The sequence below is a fragment of the Emys orbicularis genome, chromosome 1 (assembly GCF_028017835.1).
Source record: "Emys orbicularis isolate rEmyOrb1 chromosome 1, rEmyOrb1.hap1, whole genome shotgun sequence".
Classification (NCBI taxonomy): Eukaryota; Metazoa; Chordata; order Testudines; family Emydidae; genus Emys; species Emys orbicularis.
This window is the reverse complement of record NC_088683.1, coordinates 333,934,284-333,949,769: the sequence shown is the minus strand read 5'-3', so window position 1 is coordinate 333,949,769 and position 15,486 is coordinate 333,934,284. Positions and strand designations below refer to the sequence as shown.

At 41.0% G+C, this 15,486-nt stretch overlaps 1 protein-coding gene across 1 annotated transcript in view; it reads right to left on the bottom strand.

The window, feature by feature from the left end:
- Positions 1-9,200: 9,200 nt before the first annotated feature.
- The window catches only part of GUCY1A2 (guanylate cyclase 1 soluble subunit alpha 2), a 269,493-nt gene continuing 263,207 nt past the window's right edge, over positions 9,201-15,486 (bottom strand). The window contains exon 8 of the mRNA XM_065422786.1: positions 9,201-9,408. Coding sequence (XP_065278858.1) covers positions 9,201-9,408 — 208 coding nt within the window. The remainder of the gene's footprint in view (positions 9,409-15,486) is intronic.

Sequence of the window (15,486 nt, the reverse complement as noted above, 5' to 3'; positions counted from 1 at the left end):
CTAACAGAGTGAAAGACAGTAAAAATGAGGTAGGATCTGAGGCTAAAACAGGGAAAGAACAAGTTAAAAATTACTTAGACAAATTAGATGTTTTCAAGTCACGGGGTCTGGTGAAATACATCCTAGAACACTCAAGGAGCTGACTGAGGAGATGTTTGAGCCATTAGCAATTATCTTTGAAAACTCACTGAAGACAGGAGAGATTCTAGAGGAGTAGAAGAGAGCAAATATAGTGCCAATCTATACAAAGGGGAATGAGGACAACCTGGGGGATTACAGACCAGCCAGTTTAACTTCAGTACCTGGAAAGATAATGGAGCAAATAATCACGCAGTTTGCAAACACCTAGAAGATAATAAGTAAATAAGTAACGGTCAGCATATACTTCTCAAGAACAAATTGCGTCAAACTAAACGAATAGCTTTCTTTGACAGGGTAACAAGCCTTGTGGATGGGAGGAAGCAGTAGATGTGGTATTTCTTGACTTTAGTAAGGGTTTTGTTACTGTCTCGCACAACATTCTCATAAACTAGGGAAATGCAACCTAGATAGAACTACTATGAGGTGGGTGCATAACTGGTTGGAAAACCATTCTGAGAGAGTAGTATCAGTGGTTCACAATCAAGCTGTAAGGCCATATCAAGTTGGATCCCACAGCGATTGGTCCTGGGTCCAGTTCTGTTCAATATCTTGAAAAATGATTTTGATAATGGCATGGAGAGTATATTTATAAAGGTTGCAGATGATACCAAACTGGGAGGGGTTGCAAGTGCTTTGGAGGATACGATTAAAATACAAAACGATCTGGATAGACTGGAGAAATGGTCTGAAGTAAATAGGATGAAATTCAATAAGGACAAATGCAAAGTACTCCACTTAGGAAGGAACAATCAGTTGCACACATACAAAATGGGAAATGACTGCCTAGGAGGAGTACTGCGGAACAGAATCTGGGGGTCATAGTGGATCACAAGCTAAATAGGAGTTAACAGTGTAACACTGTTACAAAAAAAAGCAAACATCATTCTGGGATGTATTAGCAGGAGTGTTGTAATCAAGAAACAAGAAATAATTCTTCTGCTCTACTCTGTACTGATTAGGCCTCAACTGGAGCATTATATCCAGTTCTGGTGCCACATTTCAGGAAAGATGTGGGCAAATTGGAGACAGTCCAGAAAAGAGCAACAAAAATGATTAAAGCTCTAGAAAACATGACCTATGAGGAAAGATAGAAAAAACTGGATTTGTTTAGTCTATAGAGGACTGAGGGGGGACTTGATAAGTTTTCAAGTACATAAATGGTTGTTACAAGGAGGAGTGAGAAAAATTGTTCTTGCTATCCTCGGAGCACAGGACAAGAAGCAATGGGCTTAAATTGCAGCAAGGGGGATTTAGGTTGGACATTAAGAAAAGCTTCCTAAATGTGAGGGTAATGAAGCACTGGAACAAATTGCCAATGGAGATTGTGGAATCTCCATCATTGTAGGTTTTTAAGAACAGGTTAGACAAACACTTGTCAGCAATGGTCTAGCTATTACCTTGCCTTGCTATTGCCTTGAGTGCAAGGGACTGGACTAGATGACCTATTGAGGTCCCTTCCAGTTCTGCACTTCTATGATTCTGTAAACAGAGTCAGACACTTGTGCGGCACTTGTCATCTAAGGATCTCACAACACATTATAAAGGTGGGTAAAAAGTCTTATCCCCATTTTACAGATCAGAAAAATGAGGTGCAGAGAGATTAAGAGTTTACAAATCAAATCATCAGCAAATCTGGGAACACAATCTTGAATAAGGTGTGAGTACCTGCATAGAACAGAACTCAGGTCTCCTGACTCCCAGCCTGTACACTGATACCACATTACTTCCTGGAGTAGTGCTAGTGCTAAAAAAGCAACAAAACAACAAAACCCACATAAAACAAAACAAAACAGATACATAGCTTTTGGCTGCATATGTCACTAGGAATAAAATTTTCAAAAGCATCTAAGTCACATTTTCAAAAGTGATTTATGCATTTAGGAGCCTAAGTCTCATGGAAAGTCAATGAAACGTAGGGTCCTAAGTGCTTAAATCTCTTTTGAAAATTGGGCTTTGGAGCTTAAATCACTTAGGTGGGTCTAAAAAATTTGTTCCATATAATGAATACAAATAATCTGGCACCACCACACCCCTTGATTATCATAAAATTGCAGGAGAATTTCAACCAATCAGAAACCTTGGAAAAATCAAAAACTGTATCCATGTGTCCGACTGCATCACTTTGTTTCTGCACTTTCCACTCCCTCAAACAATATCTCACTTTTTAAGAACATCCCTTGCTCGGTTATTTATTCATAATCATGTCCCACATGCAATAGGTCCCACAAAAACCAGATGTTGAGGCACACCATGTCCAGACCTCATTAGGGAAGGATGAATAATGACTTTGTAGTATATTGGCAATAAAAATATGATGAGATAGATTAAACCCAATCTCTTCTCTTGGACTATTAATCAGTCTCAGAGGTTATCCCCTTAGCATGCACCTGTTTGCTTTATTGCTGATATACAGTATGTATCTATTTCCCAATAATGACCCAGAAGATATTACAAGAATTAACACTTCCCTGGCTTAATTTATTGCTTCAAGAGTAATCATAATGTGGTATTGCTAGGGGAAATTTTTTCCAGGGCATATATACAATTCAATGCAAGCCATTATACTAATACAACGTTAACTTTGAGATTTAAGTGCACAAAAGCCAGAAAACTCAATTTTAAGGATTGCCTGGCAACCATCTCTCTGCCCTCTAGAGCTTATGCATTTTGCTTCCATCTTTCATTACAGGATTACTTGTGAGTTATGTATACTCTCTGGCAAATGCTTCAAGAGAAGGCTGCATAAAACTCTTTCTGAATTGGGCCATGGTGAGTTAGTCAATGGGTCTTAAGCACGTGCTTTGTTAAATCACACCCTAATGGCTCATATCCAGTAACTGAATATTGACCTCCTCTTTAAAGGTTCCAGCCACAAGAAGGAAGAGATTGTTTTACAGTCACTCGTTCCAGCCCTTGTTCCTGTAAGCCACTGTGGTGGCTACCATATTGTAATTGATTCATCCCAGGATATGCTTATGTATTTGCTAAGCATTTATTTTTGTTTGTTTTGCTTGTCAGCAATACAGTTCTATGAGCGGTATAGATGACAAGGTTAAGATGCACCATTATGTCTGGACAAAGGTATTGTGTATTGCTCACTAAGAATTAACGTTCTGAGCTCTACAGAGAGAATATGAAGGTACTGATTAGGCCTCTGTCAAGTATCAACTCTGTTGTCTTTCACTTTCCTCTCTCCCTTCCATCCACAAAACAATAAACATGTTTCTCTGGAACTACCATCCTATCTTTATCCACTGATCAAATTCAAGTTTTCCCTGCCCTCTGTCTCACAGTGTCCACGTAGAACAAACTCCTAGAGCAAGAGGCTAGTTCAGCATCTGTGCCCATTGGAACCCTTGGCTTTTCTACTGAGACTGCTAACAAGGGTGCCACTTCACATCACTTGGTGTAGTGGCCTTTGCAGTGTAAACTCTTGTCCCGTAGGAAACACACTAAGACCACTTATGTCATTTTGCAAAGACCACTGAACCACTGCAATGACCTAGTGATAATGATTTGGATTGAAGGTGAACCAGTGACCTACTGTAGAGGTGAATGCTCTGCATCCTAATACTGAGCTATCAAGTTCCCCCCATTATGTATTGTTTAACTGATTTTTTCTGATGGCCAAGGCTAAGAACATCTCTCATTCATGAGAGGTTTAATAGTGTGTACGTTTTTGTTGCAGTGCTGTTAGTAAATGACTGCAATTAATACCATTGTTAAAAATATCTTTAAAATACATGGCTGAATGTTTAATTTACGTGAACGTGAGGGACTAGTTCACTGGCTTCAGCGGACAGATGTTGGGCAGTTGCTATGCAAACTTCCCCCACCTCAGCTCTGCCAACACATAGGCCAGCAACATATGTTACACTGCAGTCCTGAGACTCTCTAGAAAAGAGACTGCCAAGCGTGCCGGACCAGTAGTGGTTTTGTTATTGGCACAAACTGGAGCTAGAACAGCCCTACTTATGCTTGGCAGAGAGATCCCAATGGGAGCATTGGATAAGTGATCCAATATGAGCGTTAATCTGAGTTACGGTGTTATGTATGAGCTGCGTGTGTTCTCCTTATGCATCTCTGTGAAAAAGCTTGTTCCTAAAGTTTGACAAGCCCTAATATATTGTTTGTTTTGCTGCTAATTTGCTGCTTCTCCCTCTGGGCTATTTCAAGTTGAAATCTTTGCAGAAGAGCATCACAACAGCAATGCAAAGCTCTGAGCGACGAGATTCTATTGGAGCACGAATTCAACTTTTCTCAGCAGGAATTGAGCATTCGGCAGAAGTCAGGTAATATATCTCGTTTGGAAGAGGGGAGGCACTAGCAGTTTTCAGTGCTTTTGTTGGATAACAGAGGGCTGGCTGCACGGAGTGAATGTGACAACTTGAGTAGTCTGAAGAATTTCAGAGCACAGCAGCAATTATACGTGAAGATACATGCACTGACAATTTGCACTGGTTTCATATCCACGTGCAAGTCAACATAGCTTTTATACATTTAAATATGCCAGGGGAACTGTCTGTTCAGAGGAAAAAAATCTACAAAGTTAAAATGGTTAGCAGAGTGTAGCAAGTCCCAAGCATACAGGACATGTCATGATACTACATTATCTGCTGACTGAAATAACTTGGGAATTGAAGCATGTCACCCTAATCACACCTGCAGCATCATCTCATGTGCATATGTGTATGTTAAATGGAGATAACACATGTGAAAGTTTGTGAAAATGGAGACAAGCTGCAGGTACAACTCATAAATGTGCAGGTCATGGTAGGTGGCATTGTTTGGGTACTATAGTATCATGACATATCCCAGGCACAGAATAAGTGTGGTAGTACTGCACGAGGACCTGCTACCCAGTCAACTTTGTGGATTTCTTCCTCTGAATAGACAATTCCCATCAAAGGTTTTATAGGTTTTAAAAGCTTTGGGTTTTGTTTGTAGAGGCAAGTTGCCAGTCTTCAATATGCCTTTCCAAACAAACACTCAGCTCAGCAATCAGATGTGGGAATGAACAGTAAACCCAGAACGGCAAACACGGTTAGTGTGGGCAGGCTCTCGGGAATTGCACAAGTCAAAGGCCCTGGGATCCTGCAGGACAACCACACTTCTAGTGTACTGGTATAGTAGTAAGTGTCTCACGTCAAAACCTGTGGCATTGTATGGCAGATATCACCACAGAGGCTTGGAACTTAACTTTTGCCATCACTCTAACTTCACTACCACTATTTTTTCCTTGCTCAGTGGGTCAGTCCCTGAACCCTATGCACAATGTGACTAACAGCATGTATGGTTCACATAATAGCCTCACAACTGGTGTAGTCCTTGTGGCTGTTGTGTTCCCTCTCACAAGAGGAATCAACTAGTGGGTCTGGATTGTTGTAGATCCATTGTCTCCACCCCAAAGTCCTTTGCACTGGAGCAGAGGGGGCCTGAGAGAACAAGTCTATGATATACACAGGTTGATGAGCCCTTGGCTGGGCTCATTGTATCCTTCCCTTTGTCCTGCACACAAGAGTAACACTGGTTCCTCTGTATTCAGCACTGTCAGAGAAGGCAGATTTTATCCTTGTGGAAGCTACGAAACAGCAGATGCTGTTGCCTACAATTAGGCAAATAAGTTCTTGTGCAATTTCTAGACCATGGCCATACAAAGAGCTTTTACCGTATGGGTGAAAGAGAGGTTCCAAAAACCGGTATCTGGTTTCTGCACAGATTTCAGCACTCCCCACAAGTCCACCTCTATGCCAGCTAGCCCTCGCAAAATCAGCCAGGGAACCCAAAGACCCACTCCCATAGGCAAAAACATCCACAGACAGATGAAAGCTACACACAGAAAGGTTTCTCTTCCACCAAAAGTGACCTTCACTGATAGAGTCTGGTGTCTTACTAACATCCTGCTGAGTTCCTGGCTAACACTTTACAGAGCCATCCACAAAAATGAATTAAAAACTTGCTAGCAGTATTACGGCAGGAACAAATAATAAATTGAACAACACAGAGAAATTTTCCACACTTTTCTCTCACTCTGCGGTAGGGAAATTACTCTCTAGGGAAGGCAGTTTTTGATCAACTTTACTTGTCATAACACAGAAGCAAATAACACAGTACTTTGCATCATTGCTGATGCTTTGGATGTGTCACCTTTATACATGCAGAGATTGTATATTCTTAGTGTGAATCTATTCGGATTTTGGGAGCAGCAGATTTATTTGCAAACACTGCCATTATCTCCATGGTGATGCTGACAACAATTTTTAGTTTTTGCACTGATCTCTATGATTAGAAATTCACTTCTACTATAAATTAGCTGCTTGGAAGGACACCCTGCAACAGGTTTCTTCAGGGTATCATTCCTACCTTCTGCATGCCATTTTCCAAAGGAATTAGAATGCCTATCACATCTACCTACCCATAACACTTTTCCATAGAATTACCATGATTAAATGAGCTATTGACAGGGGTGGGAGGGTGATGAGAGGAAACAGTAGGGACAGGAGAGGTTGTTATCTTCAGATTAAACTATTGCACAGTGAAGATGTGTCAGCAAGGTCTCAAATTTCACAGGTTAGAAATATAGATGTGCAATAAATGTACATTACTGGCTGTTCTAATAGTTTGCACACTGATAAATTAGGCAACAACACCACAGCTGTGCTGGGGTGGAGGTGGGGTAGATAAATTGGACCATTTCACCATCTGTGATTTTAGCCCACACCACCTGTTTTCACTGCATGAAAAATGCACTTTACATACTGTACATGTGTAAACTAATGGTTAAGGCTAACACATGTCCTCTTTTGCAGAAAGCCAGGAGAGGTCTGCAGTGAGGCTGGAAACTCTGCAATCTCAAGTCCAGAGTTTTCATCAGGTCAACCTTTGGACGGCGGATGGTGGAGGAGGAGCTGCATTTGTTCTGCTGCATAGCAGACAGGAGATAGAGACCTCTAGCCCGAGGGATGCTCTGAGATCCATGGGAGAAACTAGCAGATGAGTGTATTCATGGATGGTTGGGGCATTCGCATTAAAGCTATTCTCAGTGCTAATCCTCAGGTCCCCCCTCTCTCTCTCATGGTAGCAGGACACCCTGGTGACAGGATCAGATTTCTCTTACATGAAGCAATCCCTTTGGGTTGGAATTGGCCCTTCCACACCCCGCCACGTTTCCCAGAAACTAAGTATCCCCAAACATGCAGAGTTGTCATGAAACAGATTCTAGGATTGGAGGTGAGGCTGTGCTGACTGTTCCCCCACCCTTGCCACAAAGTGTCGGTCAAAGGAGCGAGTTTCCGACTCCTTTTATCCTCTCCATAGCACAACGTGCAGGGATAATTTCACCCAAGGGCCAAGTTTTTTTTTTTTAAGTGCTCAAATTAGGACCTTACACCAATACTTAGGCAAAATAAGTGGTCTGATTTTGAAAATTGCTCAGCACCCAGCAGCTGCTGGTGAATTTGAGATTTTTTTTTTTTTTTAAACTTCAGTGGGCTTTGGATCAGGCCCATATAGAGCTATACATCTTCAAAAGCACTGTACAAACATTAGCTAATGAACTGTTTTCTCTAAGAATAGAACAGCGTTGGTCTGTAAGAACAGGACCCTACTGTGGGTAGGCTTGCAGAGGCAGTTCTACAGCTAGTGCTAACTGAAAAGGAAACCCAAGGGAAAGGGTGAAATCAGAAAAAATAAAGTCTGTCTGAAGACATGACCATTGGGGGCCAGATCCTCCCCTGGTGTAAATGAGCATAGCTCCAGAGTTGCATTAATTTTCAATAGATGAGAATCTGGCCCTTTATTTTCACTGACCTTGATTAATCTAAATTTTGAACAGTCATTTGCATTATGCTATAGGTAAGCATTTTCCTTTTTTAAATGGGTACCTGTCTTTTAGTCTATTCTGCACTAGAAAAAGCAGCAACATTTCAGCCAAGCCAGCAGCAGATGAAACTTCCAGCGTAACATTGCTAATAATGGATGTGATTTTCAAAAACTCCCAAGCGATTTAAGAGCACAAGTCCCATGAAAAGTCAATGGAACCTGTATTCCTGTGATTGAGCTGCTCTGAAAATCCCTCCCAAAGTGCTTCCCATATCTGCTGGATGCTGCTTGCAATAGGCTATATCATCTATCGTAAGGACTTCTACATAAAATCGATGGTATGAGATATGGCCCAGGGTGTGCAACCGAATTTTTTTTTAACCCATCAAGACATTGATCTTTAAGCCTTTGTTTGCATTGTTCTGGAGAGACTGGACACATGTTACTAGTAGGACAAATACTGAACATCTGAACATCATTATATATTATATATGCGAGACAATGTTCATCTAAACCATAAAAGCCATGTAAGGAGACTTATCAATGTATTTTTCTTTTGCAAAATATTAATGTTTTTGTTGCCAAAAAGTCAAAAGTCTTGCCACTTGTATAATAATAAGCTTTGATAGATAGAGAGAATAGCTGAAATATACAGCAGCTTATTCTGAAAAGCTCACTCATTTTACAGTATATGGAATGTAATTGTCCAGAAAGTGAAATATGTATAAAAATAGGTAAAATCCCCACAATATTGTACTGAATTATATATTCCTCCTGCCAGGAAGGTTACAGCACTCTACAGTATATGTATGAAATGTTTGTTCAGAAAGTTAAAAAACATTGTTACCTTGGTGAATGACACGTTAATGTAGGAATGCATAATCAGAACTGATGCTCAATTCTGCTTAGCTGGTGCAAATCTACAGACAACCATCACCCACTTTTGTTCAAACAAAAATCAACCCCAAAGATTTGTTTGTTTGTTTGTTTTTTAAAGGGGCCGAATTGAAATTTACAACCAATAATTCCTCTGGAAATACAAGAATTTTGTTTCATTTTCCAGTTTGTTTACTGACAGCAGTCACCCACCTTTTAAAATAATTATTGCCTGACATTAGATAGAGCTTTTACTGCTTGTCCAGGACAAGGCAGTGAAATAAAAAGAATATCCAACTTTCCTCTCATGACCCAGTTCTGGGCTTGTGCTTTTTGGACTAGTCTTTGATCTGCAGCAGGCCTCATAGGCTTGTCTCCCGAAGGAACATGGTGCCAATGTTGTAGGAAACCTTTCTCACTCTGGCAGACGTAATGGAGGGCTTTGGCTGCTTCTGACCACTTGTGACCTCCAGGAAGTAACAGATCCCAGGGATTTCCTTTGGAAAGTTGTCTGGAAGCTCTTCACGGGACCGAGGGATAAAAGTAAAGTTTTCTTCCTTTTTCAAAAGCCTAGGAAAAAACAAAGAGGCAATCAAAAATGTTCTGGCCTTTGGTGAAATGCATATTTGCAAATATGTTAGCTAAATGCAAAACTCTTAATATAATTTCCTAATGTCATTTCTACGTAAAGGGTAAAATGCTTTTGTGTACCAACAAGGATTCTAATAACCTAAACTAATTACTAATGTAATAAGCCATTTACGTATAGAATACTTACATTAATGGGAAATTAGCAATTACTGGTAATGCTCAAGCAACTCCCTCACCCAACTTAGGAAGACAAAGAATCATCTCTCCAAAACTGTTATAAAGAATCAGCAACTTCTTTAACAATTATTAAGTTAAAGACTTTAAGAATTATTTAATTTTAAAGGATTGTTTTGAGAACTAAAAACATTTCTATAAATAATAGGAATGTTTGGACTTTTTGAAAACAGAATTTAATTTCCTGTTGAACTCTAACAAAATTGAAGGAATAGCTCAGAAAATTGACTGAGTAAAGAGAAGGTAAACTCTTAACTTTAAAAGGTTATCTGGAATGTTCCTGCCACAAGAATAACAGGCAATTAGAAATGTCGCATATTCTTTAAACAGATGACATAGTCAGGAGCTGAAGGTGCCAGCTAAGCCAACCCTAAAAGGCATGAAGCCAATGAAAGAGTGACAACAACCAACTTTGAATCTAAACAAAGCCAAAAGAGTTCAGTTTTCGTATAATTTCATGGAAAGAAAAAGGAAAAGAGTGCCGTGACCACTCCTCACACAGATACTCCTCACACTCCTCTGCTACCCTGTTTAAACAGCAAGCACTTCAAACTCATCCTATTTCTACAAGAAAGCTACTACACAGACAACAAGAACAGAGAAGGCTCAAGAAGAAACCAACCAAGGAAAAGCTCCCCAAAACTTCAACTTGGATTAGTGAGAGTGCTTACTTTGCCCATCTATAAACCAACAGGGTCCACCTTTTCCAAATGAAACTATTTTGCCCATCTATATCTAAGATTGGCTACAAAATAATTTGTGGGAATCAGATCTTGGTCTCAATTTACGAAGAGAAAAGTGCCCCATGAAAGGCTGGTCCATTCTTAAAGGTGTAATCTCTGCTAAAAGCACTCCACAGAGAGGCATACAGAGGAGATTGTAACAGAAGTAACAAGTTTATCATTTGTGTTGTTTTCTTTAATTTTTCTTCCCTTTCTTTAATAATAAAATAGTCATGGTAAATAATTGTGCTTATTTTGCTAGGTCTCAATCATAGGGTCTGCTAAGGTATGTAAAAGTAAACCTGTGACTACAATAGTGGAAGTCACACCATTGAGCTGGCAATAAAAGAAACAATTAGTAAGAGCTGGCCTATCATTTCTTGTTTCTCTAAACTAAAGACTTTTAATATTTTTAAAAATCAAATTGCTTGGTGTCAAACAATTTAAAATGACCCTTTTCTCCCCTTTCCCCAACTGATGTAAATGAACATAGCACCATTGGCTTCAAAGGAGCTAGACTGATTTACACCAGCTATGGATATGGCCAGCACATGCACTCTAAGAAAATCACTACTGGTGGATACTGTACTCAAAAGGAAGGCTAGATTCATAATGAATATTATCCATAGCGCATAGCTTGGCTAGCTTTAATACGAAGCAAGTTCAGTTTGGCAGAAATGCTCACTACAGATTGCACAGAGGCACTGTCCTGCTATCCAGAAATTCTGGGTGAAATTTGGAATGTACTGGAATCAAAAGTGCTATCAAGGTAGCTAGTCCTTTGCTTCGCTCATAGGCAAACTTTTCAGGCCAGACTATGTTATCCTTCACAAGTGGCTCCGATGATTTCATCAAGACCCCTCACAAAGCAAGATACTCTTCAGTACAAGTAAGGGTATCAAAATCTGGTATTATCCCATTAAAACCATCCAGCATAGTTGAGAGGAGCATTACAAATATAATCTATGCCAACTGGCTACAGTCACATAGAGACATTATGCCAGCATGGGCACACAGCAATGACCCAGTCACATCTACTTACTCCTGGGGGTATTCTACGCAAAAAAAAAAAAAAAATCTGCACACTTTTTTTAAAATTCTGCAAATTTTATTGTCAAAATAACACTAAATAATCATGCCAGTTTCAATTATTTTGATAATTTATTTCAAAATTCCTGTCAGCAAGTATGTCTGTAACAATACAGACACACACAAAAATCCCCCCAGGATTAGAGAGTTAAAGAAACCACTATGACAACCCAGTTCCTGCTTCTCTGCCCCCTCCCCCCAAAGCCCAGCGCGGGGGCCAGACACTCACACCTGCTTCCCCACATAGCCTAGCCATGGCCCCCCTCAACCCAGACACTCACACCCCCATCCCTACTCCACAGTGCCCAACTGTGGGCCCCCCCAGCCCAGACACTCACAGACCCTACCCTCCTAGAGCCCAGGGATCCAGAGGGAGGAACAGCCTGATGCCGGGTTCCGGGCTTGCACGGAGTTTCCTGCATGCCACCGCCTCCTTACTCCAGGGTGTGCGGGTAACTGCAGCTGCTGGGAACCCTCCAGTTCCCTCCCTATTCTGCTCCCCCCAGCCTTGTCTTCTATGTGTGAGCTGGGCTCTGCTGGGGCCAGTGGCCCATAGTGGCGGACAACATCTCTGCAGCCCATTTCTGTGGGGGGGAAAAGGAAATTCTGCACGCGCATTAATTTTTGCAAAATTCTGCATTGCACAATGGTGCAGAATTCCCCCAGGAGTAATCTACTTTCCTGTAGCTATGGCCGCTATGCCCCAGGCAAGAAGGGGCAATGGTACAGACCTGCCTATGCTGGCTTTTTGTCATCTGGGGATTCCTCCCATAGCACAGAAATATTCAGCTGGTCAGAACTGCAAGCCTTGTCGCCCCTTTGTCAAATGTCTTTCCTCAAATAAATTACTGATATAGAAGATATAGTCCCAGAAGAATAAAGAAGTCTAAACAAAAGCACTCTTCCCACCCCCCTGCCCTGAGACTGAGTGGGGACTGAGAGAGTAGTAGGTAACTCCGAGGAAGAATTTTAACAAGCACCACCATCACAACAGCTCAGATTTGTTCTATAAATCTTCTTCCTGTTGTTTTCAAGCTAACAAAGACAGTGAAGAAAGTGGAATTCAGTCTCTTGCAGGGTTTTGAAGAACATTACATTGGAGTCATGGTGAATTCTTAGAAATAAGAAAGCAGTTTGTGCCCCTTTCCTTTCCAGGATATTTATTCTCTCTCTGAAAGCCTCATCCAAAGCCCACAGAAGTCAACTGAAGGAATCCCATTGGCTCCAAAGGGCTTTGGAACAGGTTCTATATTCCCTTCTCTTATTGTTCCCAAAACTGAGTCATGGGAAGATGCAAAAGAAATACTGCTCCCGGGTGAATTTTCCAGGCTTCCCAGCACATTCTCAAACTTTCCCCTTGTCCTAAAATCCCAGAATGTCCATTATCACGGCACACAGGCTGCCTCTTGTTTGGGTTTTGGCTGAAGGATGGATCTCTGCTCTAACTACTTCCTATGTGCATCTGAAGGCATTTTCCTTCCATTGCTTTAGAATCAGGTTGGTTACAAATCTAATCATAGGTTTCAGAGTAGCAGCCGTGTTAGTCTGTATCCGCAAAAAGAACAGGAGTACTTGTGGCACCTTAGAGACTAACAAATTTATTAGAGCATAAGCTTTCGTGGGCTACAACCCACTTCTTCGGATGCATATAGAGTGAAACATATATTGAGGAGATATATATACACACATACAGAGAGCATGAACAGGTGGGAGTTGTCTTACCAACTCTGAGAGGCCAATTAAGTAAGAGAAAAAAAACTTTTGAAGTGATAATCAAGATAGCTCAGTACAGACAGTTTGATAAGAAGCAAGTGTGAAAATACTTACAAGGGGAGATAGATTCAATGTTTGTAATGGCTCAGCCATTCCCAGTCCTTATTTAATCCTGAGTTGATTGTGTCTAGTTTGCATATCAATTCCAGCTCAGCAGTCTCTCGTTGGAGTCTGTTTTTGAAGTTTTTCTGTTTTAAGATAGCCACCCGCAGGTCTGTCATAGAATGGCCAGACAGGTTAAAGTGTTCTCCCACTGGTTTTTGAGTATTATGATTCCTGATGTCAGATTTGTGTCCATTAATTCTTTTGCGTAGAGACTGTCCGGTTTGGCCAATGTACATGGCAGAGGGGCATTGCTGGCACATGATGGCATATATCACATTGGTAAATCTAATCATGTTTTTGTCTTCAGCCTCTGCTATGGTGCTTGTTATCCTGTGGTTTGAGTGTCATGATCTGTTTTCCAGGTCTTCAATTCTATGATCAAAAATACTGTAATCGTTTCTGAATTGCTTGAAAGCCTGTGCTGGCCTCTACCGAGAAGACACTTTCCTTTAATCTCAGCAATGCTTGCAGTAAATGTTCCTAGCCTTAAATCTACAGGTTTAATAGATTGCAGGAACTTTTCTTTGGCCCACATTTTTCCGCAAGCAGCAGCAGCTCTTGGAATATTCTCAGAGTGAAATCTGCAAGCTTCCTCTGCTTAATCCTTGCTGAATTCTGTATATTCACTGAAAAGCACTTGGCTTTGTTGAAGTCAAGGGCTTCCTGCCTTGGAGTCATTTTAACTTTATGGGTGAATTGTTTAGTCCCAATGACCTTTCACTTGTGGTTTTAAATTTTAAAAAATGGTGCTGTTAAAAGATTGATGTAGGAATGAGCAGATTCGAGCTGAAGCTCGGTAAGGGAAGGCAGATTTTAATAAAATCATCACAGCGATTTCTTATCTCCTGCTGGGAGAAAATCAGTACTGGTGTATCTTGCATCTTGTGTTGTCATTTAGGCCTTGATCTTTGCAATTTACTATGCTGTGTTTAACCTGGGTTAATGCACAGCTAGGTGCAGGACTGGGGCCTTACACCTGTGCAAAGTGGGTGAGAAATGTTACAATTTTGAGTGTCAATGATGACACAAGGTGCAAGGAAATGAATAATCAAGCTTCAGAAGTTATGAGCTGGTGCAAGTTGCTTGAAATTGCAAGTGGAAAGGTGGGGCAGTAGCAGGAAGATCAACCAATAGGAGGGCGTTAACAGGTGTAAGAATTAGCCTCACCAGTTTGAAACTCATTTTTTTTCTTTGAAGCCCCAAAAGATAAAACTAGACCCTCTAAGCTCTCCTGATCCCGAGGATAGACAGGGGTTGCACTGGTCTCCAGCAGAAGTTAAAGGAGCCACAAAACTATCAATATTTAATACCAACTGGAACTGTCCCCTAGGGAATGTTCTACCAGCCCAGGACCACCAGAGCATGCTACATTTCAGCTCTGCCATATAAAACCCCCTGTGCCAAAGGGGAGGTGGGTGGATAAGGGCAGCTACATGGCTTTGCACATTTGAGAATTCAGGACTTCTCAGTCGCTTGGCTGAGACAGCTTTCAGGACACTCTGTGCTGTTGGAGAGGCTCAAAAGTGACATAACCAGAGTTGAAGATCTGGCCCACGGCCTCAGAATGCAACTATTTCCTTACCCCTTTACATTGTATATGGCCTAAATCAGTAAGAAAAGAGTCATGCACTGAACTGTTGCTTAGGTAAGACATTGCTTCAGGTTCTGAAAGTTAAGCCAAGAACTCCTCCTTTAATATACACACACGAAATAGAAAGTCAGAGGTAATGTTTGACCCATGGACCCCATCTCAGCTTGGGAAGCAAATAAGATACGAAGAGAGAATGAGTAGCAGGGATGACACTTTGGTGACATCTGAAGAAACCAGCATGGCTGAAATGTGGTTTCTAACTCCCTTTTTAATTTGGATTCTACAGTTGTGCTACTTTGTAGCCCACAGGTGTTAATATCATTCTAATAGTTTTGTTACTAACCCCAGTTGGGCAAAGGAATCTTTTTTAGAATGTAAAGGTAGAATAAGTGGCATAAAATGTGATTTAAAAAGATTTTCACTAGAGTGTGGTGCAGAAGAGGATTTCCTGCCACCGTGTCTTGGGAGTTGGAATTTTATCCAAATAAAGGCTTTATGACTTATGAGGAGAAGCTGAGGGAACTGGGATTGTTTAGTCAGCAG